Source organism: Podarcis vaucheri, assembly GCF_965113315.1.
Source record: "Podarcis vaucheri genome assembly, chromosome: 8".
Taxonomy (NCBI): Eukaryota; Metazoa; Chordata; class Lepidosauria; order Squamata; family Lacertidae; genus Podarcis; species Podarcis vaucheri.
In genome coordinates, this window is record NC_138766.1 from 38,994,496 (window position 1) to 39,008,957 (window position 14,462).

General features: G+C 46.0%; 2 protein-coding genes across 8 annotated transcripts in view; one reads left to right on the plus strand and one right to left on the minus strand.

Moving 5' to 3' along the window:
- The window catches only part of TSHZ1 (teashirt zinc finger homeobox 1), a 79,561-nt gene extending 75,516 nt beyond the window's left edge, over positions 1-4,045 (minus strand). The window contains exons 1-2 of one of the 4 annotated variants that reach the window (XM_082234954.1): positions 3,926-3,986; positions 577-1,816 (exon numbers count right to left, since the gene is read on the minus strand). In XM_082234954.1, the coding sequence (XP_082091080.1) occupies positions 577-616 (40 nt within the window). In that variant the 5' untranslated portion in view covers positions 617-1,816; positions 3,926-3,986. Of the gene's footprint in view, positions 1-204; positions 225-576; positions 1,817-1,873; positions 2,941-3,925 lie in introns of those variants that run through there. The other 3 variants (XM_082234957.1, XM_082234956.1, XM_082234958.1) reach the window with 3 other exon arrangements.
- Positions 4,046-4,389: 344 nt separating this feature from the next.
- PTGR3 (prostaglandin reductase 3) lies at positions 4,390-13,710 on the plus strand (the record flags this gene model as incomplete). Of its 4 annotated transcripts, none has more annotated exons than XM_082235019.1 (3): positions 4,559-4,688; positions 9,438-9,762; positions 11,843-13,710. In XM_082235019.1, one exon carries the CDS (start codon positions 12,003-12,005, stop codon positions 12,765-12,767), a length of 765 nt encoding a protein of 254 aa, XP_082091145.1. In that variant the 3' UTR covers positions 12,768-13,710. The 4 variants fall into 4 exon arrangements, with proteins under 4 accessions (XP_082091142.1, XP_082091145.1, XP_082091143.1 ...); XM_082235017.1 differs by lacking the exon at positions 4,559-4,688 and adding an exon at positions 8,202-8,900; XM_082235018.1 differs by lacking the exon at positions 4,559-4,688 and adding an exon at positions 8,202-8,791.
- Positions 13,711-14,462: the final 752 nt, after the last annotated feature.

Here is a 14,462-nt window from a genome sequence, read left to right on the forward strand (position 1 = left end):
ACCTCTGCAACACACTGGACAAACAGAGCCCAAGATGCATTCTCCCTAACTCCCCCTTCCCAGTGCCCCAACAGGGAGCCAACCAGCCAATGTGACAAAATGAAGTTTCCAGAGCCAAATGCGCTGGCAGCACCAAGCCAAAGAGGATGGGGAAGCTTTTTTAAAATTTAAAAAAAAAAAACCAGGATCGGAGTAGTGACACACCTCAAGAGGCTGCTCTTTCTGGCTTCCACCTTTGCCTGCCGGGAAGTGTGCAAACTAAGACCAAGCCTTCTCCTCAAGAAATGTTGCCTGCAACCCACCAACCCCAAGAACGTGCCCCCCCCCTTTCTCCGCCCGCCCTTTATTGAGACAGGAAGACTCTCCCTAAGACATTCAAGGCCTAATTTAACCTCTTTCCATAGGGAGACCGGTGGGGTGGAAAGAGAAAAGAGAGAGTTGGGAATCTGCGCTGCAGGCCTCGCTCGGCTCCACACTAACCCCTCCCCTCTCCGGGTCGGACTGAGGAGAGCGGCGGCCGAGTGGGAAAGTGCGAGCGAGGGGCTGCGGGGAGGCGGGCAGGAGGCGGGGGGTTACCTGCAGAGCGCCGGGGAGCTTGCTGCTTTCTCCTCGGCATGCTGGTGTTGCCGCCGTCTCTTCAGCCGCCCTCCTCCTCCTCCGCCGCCGCCGCCGCCACCACCGCCGCCTCCTCCTCCTCCTCCTCCCTCCGCCGCCGCCGCCGCCGCCGCTGGAGAGTTTCCGCACAGGACTCTTGCAATCCCCACTCTTTTCATGCAGAAACAAACATACACAAAACACTAATAAAAGGGGGGGGGAGGGAGAAGGATGGAGGGGAGGGAGGGGACGGAGGTGGGGGGCCGGCAAACGGGCTCCCTCAACTTCGGGTTCCGCTCAGGGGAGAGTGCAAGGTGGGGAAGGGAAGGAGGGAGGGGGCAAAAAAAGTTTGCGCGGGGTCTCCGCTCGGCGCTGGAGGCTCCCCTCGCGTCCTTCTCTCCGGGCAGCTCCTCGCGGCGCCGCGGAGGAGCAGAGGCTGCCGAGCGGGGGCAGGTGACGGCGGTGGTGGGCTTGGTGGTGGTGGTGGGATACGGCGGCCCCCAGGCTGGGCACGGTGATGCCAGTTGCCGCCGCCGCCGCCGCTCCAAAAACTCGCTGAGGCAATGTTTTCATTGACAAGGTTGGTTTCTGACCTTCCGATCCCCACACACAGGCGCGCGCACACACCCTTCTCGCCCTCCTCCTCCCGTCTTTCCAGCGGCTTCTTTTCTTCTTCTTTTGGAGGAAGGGAGGGAAAAGTTACTTCGATACGCAAAACAAAGCTCTCGCTCGCTTGCTCGCTCTTCCCTCGCGCCTCGGGTCCCTCAGTCGAAGATGCAAGCGGCAGGGAGATGGACAAGATGAAGAGGCTGGCTCGCTCCGGCGACGTGCAGCTCAAATCCGTTTGCTTGATCCGGTCTTTTTTCCTCCTCCTCCTTTGCCCCTTCTTCTTCTTCCCTCCACCCTTCCTTGATTACTTCTTCTGCTTCTTCGCCTTGGCAGAGAGTGGAGCAAAACACAGCAAACGAGGAGATGGTGGTGGATTCAGGCGCTCTTCCTCCGCTTCACTCGCCTCCACACCCCCCCCCGCTCCGCTCCGCTCCGCGCACAAGCCTTTCTCCAAGATCAAAGAGTCTCAAAGCGCAACTTTCTCGCTCTCTGGCTTGTTTCAGAAAAGCTCGTGGATTTTGGCGGTGGTGGTTTTTATCGCGCCGATAATAGCTTTTTCATTGTGCAGAAAACGAGGTCGATCCGGTCTTCCCTTCTCCTCCCATCACTTAGTCTGAGCAAGAAAGCAAACAGTAAAAAAAAAAAAGAGGCGTAAAGCCCCCATACATACAGATAACACCGGATGGGAAATGTCAGTCACTCCTCCACCTTCCAGAGAGTCACAGATCAAACAGTGGCACCATCGGAGAGGACTACTTTTCTGCCTCGCTTCCCCTCTCTCTCTTTTTCCTTCCAAAGATCGCAGCTTCTTCTGATACTAGTATAATGCGAACACGTTTTTAACATGGATTATTTTTTTTAGTTGATCTTGATCTGCAACAGAAAACAAACAAAAGCCCCCAAACCAGGCAACCCCCAGAGAGTGTGTTGAAAGGGCGGGGGTGGGGGGAGAGAGAGAAGCAGAGACATTCACAGAGTGGGAGAGATTAACGTGAACTGTCCCCCCCTCCTCGTTTAAACTCCTGGGAGAGAAAGAGATCCACTCTTCCTCTCTTCTCTTTTCACTGAAATATAGCACACATTCAGATCCCAGAGCTTTCAGACAGTCTCAACTGATAGACAGACACATCGAGCTGCTTTTCCTGCTTCAGATTTTTTTTACTCCTCCTCCTCTTGCCAACGTCACCCTGACAATTACAAATAGGTCTCATACAGAACCATACCTGTCAATCTTTTTAATTGCTTTGTTTGATTTCACCCCCTCCTTTTCCTTTTGTTTATTTTTGCCTATCAAGAATAAAAGTCAGGGTGGAAAGTTCTTAACAAATATTTTTAAAGATTGTTTTTCGAGGGAGACAAATGTACCAGAATTGGTTATAAATAAAGCTCAATTGGCTGCAGTGTAGAATCTAACGCATGTGGGGCACAGTGCAAGTTCTGGAAAACTTAAGAGAGTTGCTTCTTGCGGGGGTGGGGGCAGACACAGGACTTCTAAAAAAAAAAGTTTGCATATTTCTAAGCTGATGCTAAGAAGAAAAAAAACTGCATCATAAAAATATGGCTGAATGGGTTTTCCATTGATGGAGATTCAGATAAGAGAGCAGCGAGATTTAGGGGGTAACTCGAGAGTAAGTTCCATTGAACTGAGTAGACATGTTTAGGAATGTCCTGAAAGTGCTCTTCAGTGTAAAATGTAAATTAATTGACAGATTGAGATTTAAAATCAGTTATTAACATTATGCGATTAAGAAATAGGATTTCTACCATGACATTACTGGAACAGTTTTGCGTGTGCTTTTTATGCCATCTCCATCCAACGCTACCAAACAAAATTGGCAGGTTTTGTAAAACATTTTTTATAGGAGTATGTTGACCAAGACATATGCTACCTATCCAAAAAGCAATGCTGAACATTGCAGAGACAGATTTAGAAGCACTATCCTAGAGATAAGGAGACACGGGTATTAGGCCAAAAATAAATATATGGCAATATTATTTAATGCCATAGCTATTGTGGGGAGGAAGGCGAGTCAATGGATTTACCAGTCTATCTTGTTATATAGGGTTATAAAATCTATGAGGCTGTAAAGCGCATTTCATGTGTACCTGAAGACCAGGAGGACACAAGCAGTATTTTGTGTTTGGGGGGGGTGTCTTTAAATGGCGCTCACACATACACACAAACTCAGATCCTTAAAGATGCTTTAAATCCTTTCGTAAATCGCTGTTGTTTTTCTGCCTTCCCAAATGCAAGTGCCTGTTTCCACTAGCGGTAGCTAGCGGCTCTGAGTTGATTTGTACCACCTTACGAGGAAGTGAACGTTTCGCACGGAAGGGGAGGGGCCTGTGGCTGCAGCCAGCGGCTCCAGGAGGCTCCTAATAACAACATTGCCAGATTAGCTGCAACTTCTCTCTACGAGCTTTTACCCTTATTCGATCTAATAACGTCTCCGAGCTTTCCTTTATATATAGATAGATAGATAACATAGGAAGAGCAGCTCGGTGTTTTTCTAAAGGAAAGAGCTGGAAGGAGCGGGAGGGGGGTGGTAGATTCGGCAAGCTTTTAATATGCAATAACGACGGGGCTCCCTTCCTCGGCATGCAGATCACACCCCATAAAAAATTCAAATAGAAAGATCGTGGGGATTAACCACTCCCCACAAAAAAATCCTCCCCCCCCCCAAGTGAAAGAAATCCGTAGATGCTGTGATCACCAACATACGCTTGTGTGGGTCTAGGTCTGTTCTGTTTGCAGGCTACACAAACGCGCGACGTTTGTGTTCCCTCGGCACCAGCAACTTGGCAGGGCAGGCTGGGCTGAAACAGGAAGAACTTTGTCCCTGTGATATTGTTGTTGGGTTTCTTTTTTTTTCTTTTTTTTTAAAAAATACTAGTGACGGTAGCACAATATCAGCTGCAGGAGATTTTTTTGCTGCGGCTGCTGCTCTGAGCTTCCTGTATTGTGGAGGGGCTGGAAAGGGAGGTCTCGAGGCAGGCTGCAGCTTGCTGCATTAGACTTTATTTACATACACAAACCGGTCTTTGCAGAGCCTGTCTCCTACAGCCTGCACTGAGGTTTGCATGCCTGTGGAAGAACCCTCCTAGCCGAGGAAGAAAGAGCGCCCAGGGGGTGCGGAAAAAGCCGAGCAAAGGGCGGTAAGCACGGAGCGAGATGCGGGATTAGGCATGAGTTTCCACGCCCAGAGCAGCGGCTTGCTGAGGTCTTGGGGAGCTCAGCTGTGCAGGCTGCAGCGGCGTCCTTGGACGAGCCCCCTCCGGTCTTGCTTGGGTGGTGCTCGGCCCCGGCCCATCGTGGACATGTCCTACTCCCGCCACTTTCTGGATTTCCACGGCTCGTCCATCCCCACCACCATGAAGAAGCTGGTAGTGACGAAGCTGAGCTCAAACTTCCGAGAGGCTGTGAGCCTACGACACGATGCGCCTGTGCCACTCCCGGGAGACGGCGATCTGCTTGTCAGAAACAGGTGAGATTTTGCTCTCTCCCCCCCCCCTCGCGTCATTTTCTCTCTCCCTTTTCTCCAACTCTTCTTTGAATCTTCTCCGTGGGTCTTTTTTTGGGGGGGTGGGGTATGCGACCCCCCTTTCCTGCCCTACTGCTTATCCTAACTTCTCACACCCTTTTGGCCTCCTCTCTCGTGTGCACGCAGTCATTCACTCGATGTGATCCTATCAAATCGTACCAGCTGCCATCTGGCGACTGCTGATTTAATTTTATTGTTGTGAATGGCTTACGCCATAATCCCGCGCGCACACACACACACCTCTGTGCAAATGATGAAACGTTTCCATTTGCTGAGAGGTAAAATGTGTATATTGCTTCGCTCTCCCCCTCCCTCTGCTCTTTTTTTTTTTTTATGATGTGTTAAACTGAAAGGAATCACGGGGAGGAGGGACAGCAGGTATTAAGAATGATACAAGCCTGATAGTTTCCCATCAAATCCACACCTTACGTTTAAAGCACATTCAATGCACATGGTTTCCCCCAGAGAACCCTGAAAACTATAGTTTGTTAAAGAGGATGGGAACTGTACCTCTGTTAGGGGAAAACTACAGTTCTTGGGGACGACGACGCCGTGTGTGTGGAACGTGCTTTAAATGTATCGTGTGCATCTGCTGATCTGAAAGTTGTATGCGACGGGAGAGTTCAGGAAGGGAGTTCAGCAACCAGGAAATGATTTCCAAGTCCCGCCCAGATTTCTGCCTGCAAATGTTTGTTCCATGTTCCTACAACTGTCACTGTGTGTGTGTGTGTGTGTGTCCGTGTGTTCTCATGAGCGAGCGCCCCTGACTTGTTCTCTGTGGATCTGCGAGGGCTATGTTTTATACAGTAAAACTGACTGAGCTGCGTAGATTTCTGTGTGTGATTAATACACAGCAATTGGGACGTTGTATATAGGTTATTTATAGTCTTATGGGGGGGGGTTGTGCGCGCGCATGTAACACACTCCAGACGTTGTTTAGAGCAAGTTATGTGTGCAACTCTGCCTGATTCTCCACCCCTCCCCCACCCCGGTCCTCCACGTCACTAACCTTAAGCAAGCCAGAAATCAACAGGAAAGCAGAGGGCCACAAATGACTACCACCCACCTCTCCCCGTCACTCTTGAGTGTCTTAACTCCCAGGCCCTCTTCCTCCTTTTACGACTAAAGCAAAGCAGAAGCCACAGACCGGAGGAGGGAAATGGGGATAAGCAGCTCCCCTCCCTGACCTCACCATGTTTACTTGGAAGTAAACCCCTTTCATTTCAGTGGCCTTTACTTCCAAGTAAGTCTGATCAGGATTGTAGCCCTCGACACTATTTTCAGACGATTCCTTTGCCTGGTTTGAGCTGCTTTTGCAATGCATCCAGGTCATGGATGAAGTAAAGACGTCACATTTTGCTTAAAGCAATATGCTGTAAATTGTGGGCTAGCTAGTAGCTAACTAGGACTTGAGTTCTCATTTTCTTCTTTGACCTGTCCTCTCCATATACCTGAAAATTTGTAGAACAAAACCTCTACTTCAACAATCTTAGGAATATTTATTATTATTTTTTATTATTATTATTATAATACTCCTACTGCTGCTGCCGCCTTTCTAGATGATAGAATATCTTACAATCAAACTGGGGACTTTAAAAGTGGAAATCTTAAAAATCCATGGGAGAATGGAATTCTAAAGGTGTGATTGTGAGTTTGGTGACTATGTGTTGGAGGAGGTTCAGGTAGACCTTAGATTCATCCCCAACAACCCATTTTTTAATATTTAGAAGTGATTACTTGGTTGCTAATCTAGCATAAATTGCATTTCAGTAAATTTAGCCCTATTGGAACCAATAGGGCTAAAATAGATTAAGCACAAATGCACAGAATTATGTGATTTGTGGATTACACACACACAATACACACAGTTTTCAGTATGAAAGACAGCATATATCATACCTGTATCTGAACCCTAGCAAAATGTTCATGTTTTATGAAATGTACAACACCCACAATACAGGGAGAGATGCCCTCCCTGGTGTCAAAGGTTTGAATTGCTGCTGTCATCAGGACATAGTATTTTGGAGAGCAAAAATATGTGAAGCCTTAATAAAAATCTCACTCATGCTGCAGTTAAATTCCTTTGGTTGGGGGATATTGGGGGGGGGGGATCGGCTGGTTTAAAATGCTGCGTGAAGATAAAATATATCCTGGCCTCCCTTCTGCCTATCGGAAGATTGCTACGTCCTTGTTCTCGAATCTCCTCCCCCGCAACACTTTCTCCCTCCCCCATGAAATTTGAAAATTTATGCATGCAATTTATTTTGTTTTCAATGTAACTCTTTCCCCTCCTGCCCTTGATACTGGGTGGGCTCTCTGGGGACTGGAAAGATGTGCTCGTGCGTTCTCCGAAGTGGAGACAAGGGGGGCTAGAGCAGCATTCACCCGGGGACTCAGGCAAAGAGAGTCCAAGGATCGTAACTCGTTTTTTTAAAAAACACTTTCTCTTTTTTTTAGTTTGCAAAAGGTGCGTGTGAGAAATCACAGGATTGGAGTTCGCAACTTTTGTGTCATGTGGATTTGCGTGAGATGTTCAGTTTTGTTGCTGGAGCTTCTCACCCAAGGCAGGAGAGACTGCAAAATTAGTGCGGAATAAAGCGTGTTAAGAATAAACCTTTCTACCTAATGCCTGTGCCTACCTTGAAAGCTTACACGGGACTCTCTCTCTTTCCACGCCCAATACCTTGTACACACTCGGGGGGGGGAGCGTAGTCTAGCTTTGAAAATACTGTACACTTTATCTCAAACTGAAACAGAAAAGAAAATCAGCTGCTGCGGTGGCTGGAGAATAAACATATTAGCCCCATAACTCCTATGAAAAGAGAAAATGGCATAATGTAAAATAGTACCCCATTCTCCCAAGTAAAACAGACACACGCACATGTTGCCCTGGTGCAATTTAAGTTCGTTTAACTTCTTTCCTTCTTTTTTTAGGACAATATTTTGTTTAAGTGTCCCTCCCCCCCTCCCTCTCTCTGGAAAACAGCTCCCTCGCCTTTATTCTGATAATTTTCTGAACAGCAAAAATAAAATAAAAAATCACTCCAGCCTCTTATTCCGAGAGAAATGTCCGCAAACTGAGAATCGATTTGAAACATTAAACTTCTGATCATTTTGTGGGAGGTGTGATTGGGCAGTAAAAGAGGATTGAGGACCAGGAGAAATAAACAAATAAATAAATTTAAAGGGGGAAAATGTTTTTTAAGCCATTTATATATCTCCGTACCTTTGTCTGAGCTCCATCCCACCCCGAAAGGTATTTTCTGGGTTTCTTAGCCAATACGTGACCCAGGAAGAGAGGGTGTAAGTGCGTGTTTGTGTGTGTTTCTTTAAAATAAAAAGTGGCGGGTCTCATAGTGGGGGCTCTGTTTTCTGTTTAGAGGGGATATCATACAGAAAATTGGGTAGGAAAAGTGGGAAGCAAGACATGGGTTTAGGGAGGGAGTTTGGAGATAGGGAAAAAAATAGGAATGTGGGGCGAAGTGTTCTCAGCGATTGCGCTTGTTTGGTCTGGGAGCTTTTCCCCCTTTTCCTGGCGTGCTCCTGGGTTGGGTGACTTTGTTGTGTCTGCCTGCTCAAGGTCCTCGCCCTACCCCCTCGGTCTCCTGACTTCTGCAAGTTGTTTTTGAGTAAACGAAGCCGCTTTCTAACCCCACTTTGAAGACGCTTCGCCCCCTCCCCTTTTTCTCCCTTCAAATCGAATGTGTTAGTATAAATAAAGCCGGGGCGAGTCAGCCTGCAATTATTATTGTGGAGTGGGGGACTGGGGTGGGGACGGCTCGGATCCGTATTAGTATTAGTAATTGTATCGCTGCTCTCATTTTGCATACTTGCGAAAGGCTTGGGTCGCTTCCTAGGGAAATGCAAACCACAAAATTGGGAGGAGGGTAGCGAAGCCCCCCCCCCCCCCATGAAGGTCACGTACTTAACCGAGAGAACAATGACTGCGGGTTGCCAACTCTCCTCCTCCACGCAAGTTTGCAAGCTGATCTTGAACTTGCATCTTCCCTTGGAAGCCACCGACACGCAGGCTGCAGATCTTCCTAGTAAGCCCAAGGGAGACTTGACAGCACAGTCCTCCCCATCTCTTCCCAGAATCTCCACTGAGTCTAATGGGATTTACTGCCAGTGCGTGTATTTCCCGCGAGTAACCAGGTAGAGGATCGGGTCTGTACAAATCGCCAAATAACCCTGCACCGCTCCCCCCTTCCTTAGTGTAACTTTGTCCTGGGAATGGCAGGGAGGCCATTGATTTCTCCTCGAGAATACCTCATCAGAGCTACTTAAAAAATTACAACGTAGAGCAAAATCACAATAATTCCCCTTATTATCCACACCACTGCTGAAATAGGAACGTAGTCCCCCCCCCCCGCCGGGGCTGGGATCCAGAGTTGTATTTTAATACAGGAGGGGTTGGGTAGCTGAACTTGGGGTGGTATTGATTAATAACGAAAATGAACAGTGTTTCCACTACTTCGGAAAGAAAGATCTGGACAGGGCAGGCGCCTTTTTCGAGCAGAGGCTGGGAAAAGATAGGGCTTGTTTTCTAAACGCAGCCCTTATCTTGGAGTTCGATGGAGGAATGGTGGGAGAGAGGTTTCAGATGCATCTCGCGGATTGGGGCGCAACTCTGTTTTGGAAGAAATGATTTTTTAAAAAGTACGTTGTTTTCGCCCCCTTTCCTTTGCACAGCCTGCCCGGAGACTTTCTGCCTGCGCTTCCCAGCTGAGCCACGGAAGAGACGCGAGCAGCGCCAGGAGGAGGCTCGCCTCGCGAGGGGAGGGCGAACTGCAAGTGGCCATGTGCTGGCAGAGAGGGCAAAGCTGGAGGCGGAGGGGCCTGGGAGGGAGGGGACCTCCCGCCGACCTCCCCTGAGCCGACCCCAGGAGGACCCAGCCGGGCCCCGCGCTCCCGCTCTGCTGGGGGCCAAGGCTGGCATGCTCCCTTCCCGCTGGGGTGCCCCATAGATAGGCAACGTGGAGCTGAGCCTCTTGCACACGCACCCATTTGCAAGCAGGTGCTCAGTTGCAATGCATTCGGGGCGGGAAAGATCACCGGGGGGGGGGGCGTTTTCACCTGTTATTGTTAACAAGGTGCGACTGAGTTTTCCAGCCCCTTCGGCTACTTGCAGGTTGTTGTTTTTTAAGCCACCCTGTTCACCCTTCTTTTAGCCGCATGTCTTTATCTGCCCGCCTTGCCAGCGATGTTTTAGTATAGGGGTAATATGACTTTTGCACCGAGGGGAAAGCTCGTGTCTCCAGGCACGCTACTTGGCTAAGCCGAAGTTGTGCATTTCTGCTGGCTCAGCCCTGTCCTGCACCATTTTACATGGGTGTGTGAAACTGGCAAGTCCCGTTTGCTTTGCAACGAGTCTGGGTTGCAAGTAAAGTGCAGCCTAAATCGGACCACAAAGCCCCGACTTTGCTCTGGAGTCACTTTTCTTACACCGCTTGCACGGGCTGTTGGAGCAAGCGCAAGCATTGCAGCGCCGGGACAGGGAAGGGAAAGGGCGCAACAATTAGGATTGCCGAAGGAAGGCTGCGGACAAGCCCCCCTCGCATGCTGCCTGCGTGACTTCGGGCGCTGGGGGGCGGGGAGAGGCAGGTTCTCCGTGCCGCCCAAAAGACCCTGTGCGGGGATGAATGAATGAGGCCGATTGCGCGCCCAGCGGACTCTCTGGCTTAGCAGCCTCTCTGCGAGAAGTAGTTGCGTGTGATGCAAAAAGCAGGGAGTTGTCGTGTTGTGTCGGAGCCCTTCCGACCTTGCGCCTTGGCTCTCTGATCTTTCCTTTCTCACGTCCTCAAGGCAACCTCAGCCCCTTTACCTTGGAATCTGCCCTCCTCTCTTACGCTCCCCTTTCAGAAGGGGAAATAGGAGTTATGTAAATTTTAACTGGATGGGGATGCCTTTGTTTTCTAAAAAAGAGGTAAAAAAAAATGTGTTCCTTGCTACAGACGCAGACTGGATTACATGAAGAATTAGGGAGACATACAGAAGACACAGCCTCTCTGTGAATACGCATCTATTTCTGTATCTAGCTATCTGTATTGAACTCTGTACATTTTAATAAATGAAAGAGATTTTTCTTAGAGTTAGAAATGGCCAGTGCACTTCCTTCAGTTTTGTTGTTTCACTGTGTGCCAGCTATTTCAAATTACCATAAATCCACAAACAGCTCTCTAGTTGCATTAAAATCAATTTTTCACATATTTTCACACTTCCACATAATTAAATGCCATAATTTGTTTATTTTTGGTTATAGGAGAGAAACAGTCACATTGCTGTTTATGACAGAATCGTATTTTTGTTTTCAGGTTTCTTTGGGGAAATTGGCTGCAAACTCTGTGTGCGTACAGATAACTTGTATTTCAGCATCATAAGCCTCTTCACCACCCATCATTAAATTACTTGTGCCTTTTTAATACTTATGTTCATTTTTACTCGTTAGAGGTCAATAGTGCTCAAAAGTATTGTTGCATAATTTTAGTCCTTCAAGGTTGTTTTAAGGTGTTGTGAGTAATTTGTATACAGCAAAATATTTTAATAATGTGCAAATTAGTTGCATCAAAAGGCAAATTTGTTACAGACACTCCATCCATTTTCTTTAAATTTGCCTGCAGTAACACTTATGACCATCGACCTTGGAGAGGACATTGATACTTCATGTTATCATTAGTCACTTAAATGTGTTGTTATAATCTGAAATGTAAATTTATTGCCAGAGTCAACATATTTACTACTTTGCTCATATTTTAGTCTGCTGTATTTTTTTAATAGAAAAAAGTAGTTTTATTCCCTAGCTTATCAAAACTCATTTCTACTGTTTTTATTTTCATGAAACAGGCAAGGGGAAAATGCTTTGCATGTACAAAATATGTCAAATTATGTTATCGGTAAAGCTAAAACCAGATTAAAACAACCTTTCCATTTTCATTTTGCATAGAAGGCGTTCCCCCACCCCACCCCCAACTCTTGAGATATTTGAATATGCAGCATTGAAATTTCTTACCTTGTGCATTTAAGCGAAAGGTTTTTCTTACGACGAAAAAAATGCCTTGTCAAAAAAGAGAGCCTAATACATTTTTGTTTGCTTCTAGATTTGTCGGCATTAATGCATCCGATATTAACTACTCAGCTGGCCGATATGACACGTCAGTTAAGCCCCCATTTGACGTAGGTTTTGAAGGAATTGGTGAAGTGGTAGCCTTGGGTCTAAGTGCCAGCGCTAGATACACAGTGAGCCAACCAGTGGCCTACATGAGGCCTGGTGCTTTTGCTGAATATACCATTGTTCCTGCCAAAGAAGCCATCCCAGTACCCTCTGTGAAACCCGAATTTCTTACACTACTGGTAAGTGGAACTACAGCATATATTAGCCTGAAGGAGCTTGGAGAACTGTCTGACGGGAAGACAGTTCTGGTGACAGCCGCAGCAGGAGGAACCGGTCAGTTTGCCGTGCAACTTTCCAAGAAGGCAAAATGCCACGTAATAGGAACATGCTCCAGTGATGAAAAATCTGGCTTTCTGAAATCCATAGGCTGTGACCACCCTATCAACTACAAAACTGAAAACCTTGCTGCTGTCCTTAAGAAGGACTACCCAAAAGGTGTGGATGTGGTGTATGAATCTGTCGGCGGGCAGATGTTTGACTTGGCTGTCAGCTCCTTGGCTACCAAAGGGCGCCTGATCATTATTGGGTTTATCTCTGGCTACCAAACCCGTACTGGCCTTCAGCCTGGTCATGTGGAAATGTTGCCAGCAAAGCTGCTAAGGAAATCTGCCAGCATCCGGGGTTTCTTCTTAAACCATTACCTTTCTGAATACCAAACGGCTATGAAACACTTGATCGAAATGTGTGAAAACAGAGAGCTGGTTTGTGAGGTGGACCTTGGAGACATGTCTCCAGAGGGCAAATTCGCTGGCTTAGAGTCCGTATTCCGCGCTATAGATTATATGTACATGGGGAAAAACATTGGAAAAATTGTAGTTGAATTACCTCACTCTGTCAACAGTAAGCTGTAAAAACAGAACAATGATATAAATCAAAAGAGGGAAAATGGGCACTTTATGCTTCACAATAACTATTTCTTTAAAGTTGCCAATGGGTAACATATTAAAAAATAGCATGTAGGCTTTCGTCAAAAAATATTTGTTGAATTTAAGTGGCTTTGTGTTCTTTAAAAATGCCATGTGTCGTTGGCATTGCATTAAACACTTCTGCGTTTTTGTCTGGGAGTTTTGAGCGAACTTGTGATTAAACTTGCATTAGATTTGAATCTGGCCAACTATGAAATCTTCACCTACAGCTTTCCTCTAGAATTGAGTAAATAAAGGCATATTAATATTTTAAGTGAAATCAATAATATTATCGATTCTTCCTATAAAAAAGGATGGGTGCAATTCACCTGGACATTCAGCTTGAGCAATGGAAGTCAAGCAAGAGTGCTTTTCAGTAGCACAGGGCAGCATCTTAGCAGGTTGCACTTGATATAATTTAAAAATGAGAAATTATCTTTTTTCAGTCATGTTGGTTGCAAATACAATAATAAAATGCAGATTTATGTAACTCAAAAGATATATTTTACTAGTTACGAAAGTGTCAGCTTTTGTTTTTAAATGAAAGTTTGTTTTAATTTTATATAAGGTTTTATAGTTATATTTTGAAATCTTCATGTTGTAATACCACTTTCTAACTATTCTTTTGGCTATATTAACCCGTTAATTGGGTTAACTTTAGTATAATGATACATTCTACTAATGTTAAGGCAATCTTAAGAACAGCGTTAACAAAGCCCCTCACCTTACAAGAAAATGGTGGTGACTAGATCGCTTGCTTATAATGGCACCAGAAGACTGTGCTGAACTATGCAATAAGGTGAAGCCTTTGTAATGATTTATATTTCAACCTTTGTAAGAATTTATATTGTTTTAAAGCATTAAAATCATTTTGACTATTATTATTATTTTTACACTATGCTTCAGTTGTCCATTTATTCTCTTCCGTTATTTTTTGTGCAACTTCAACTGCAGTTCTATGACTACTTAGCATTGAGTAAGCCCCACTGAATCTCTGCTGAATGGGACCTACTGTTAAGCAGACAAGCCATGTTTCCTAGTTGGCTTCAGATTGCCTGTTTAGTTGTTGTTTTGTGAGAAAGGGGTTAATCTCTTTAAGATGAAGATGCAAAAGAGTGTTTACTGTTTCCAAAGACAATAGACATGTGGACTAAACTGGTACTTTAAAATATGTAGCAATTCTCCACTTTCAGCTATTTGCTTTTTCAGGCATTCTGGCAATCAGTGTTCTCGTTTAAGGACACTCTAACGTTTATTGTTGAACAGATTCCCCTTTTAGGTTCATAAGCATGGTTTTTAAAATTCCTGCTGCCCTGTAGCTAAAAGCACACCAAGTAGTAGGATTTAGGCCAGCTTGGCACCATTGATTTCAGTGGGACCTTAAGTGGCTTAAATCCAGGTATTCCAATTAAACTGGGTTTTGGACTGGGATGTTGGAAAATTTGCTTGGTAGGTGAAACCCAAAGTATATTTTGGATCCAGCAGCTGATCACCCTATGGAAACATTCTCATTAGGATGAAGTATTTGGCTTCCCTTTGGTGGTGAACAAAAGTGGAGACAGCTATTTGTTTCTCCGTACAGCACAACTGTGGAGAACAAAATTCAGTTTTAGACATAAGGAGCCATCGTTATAATATGCT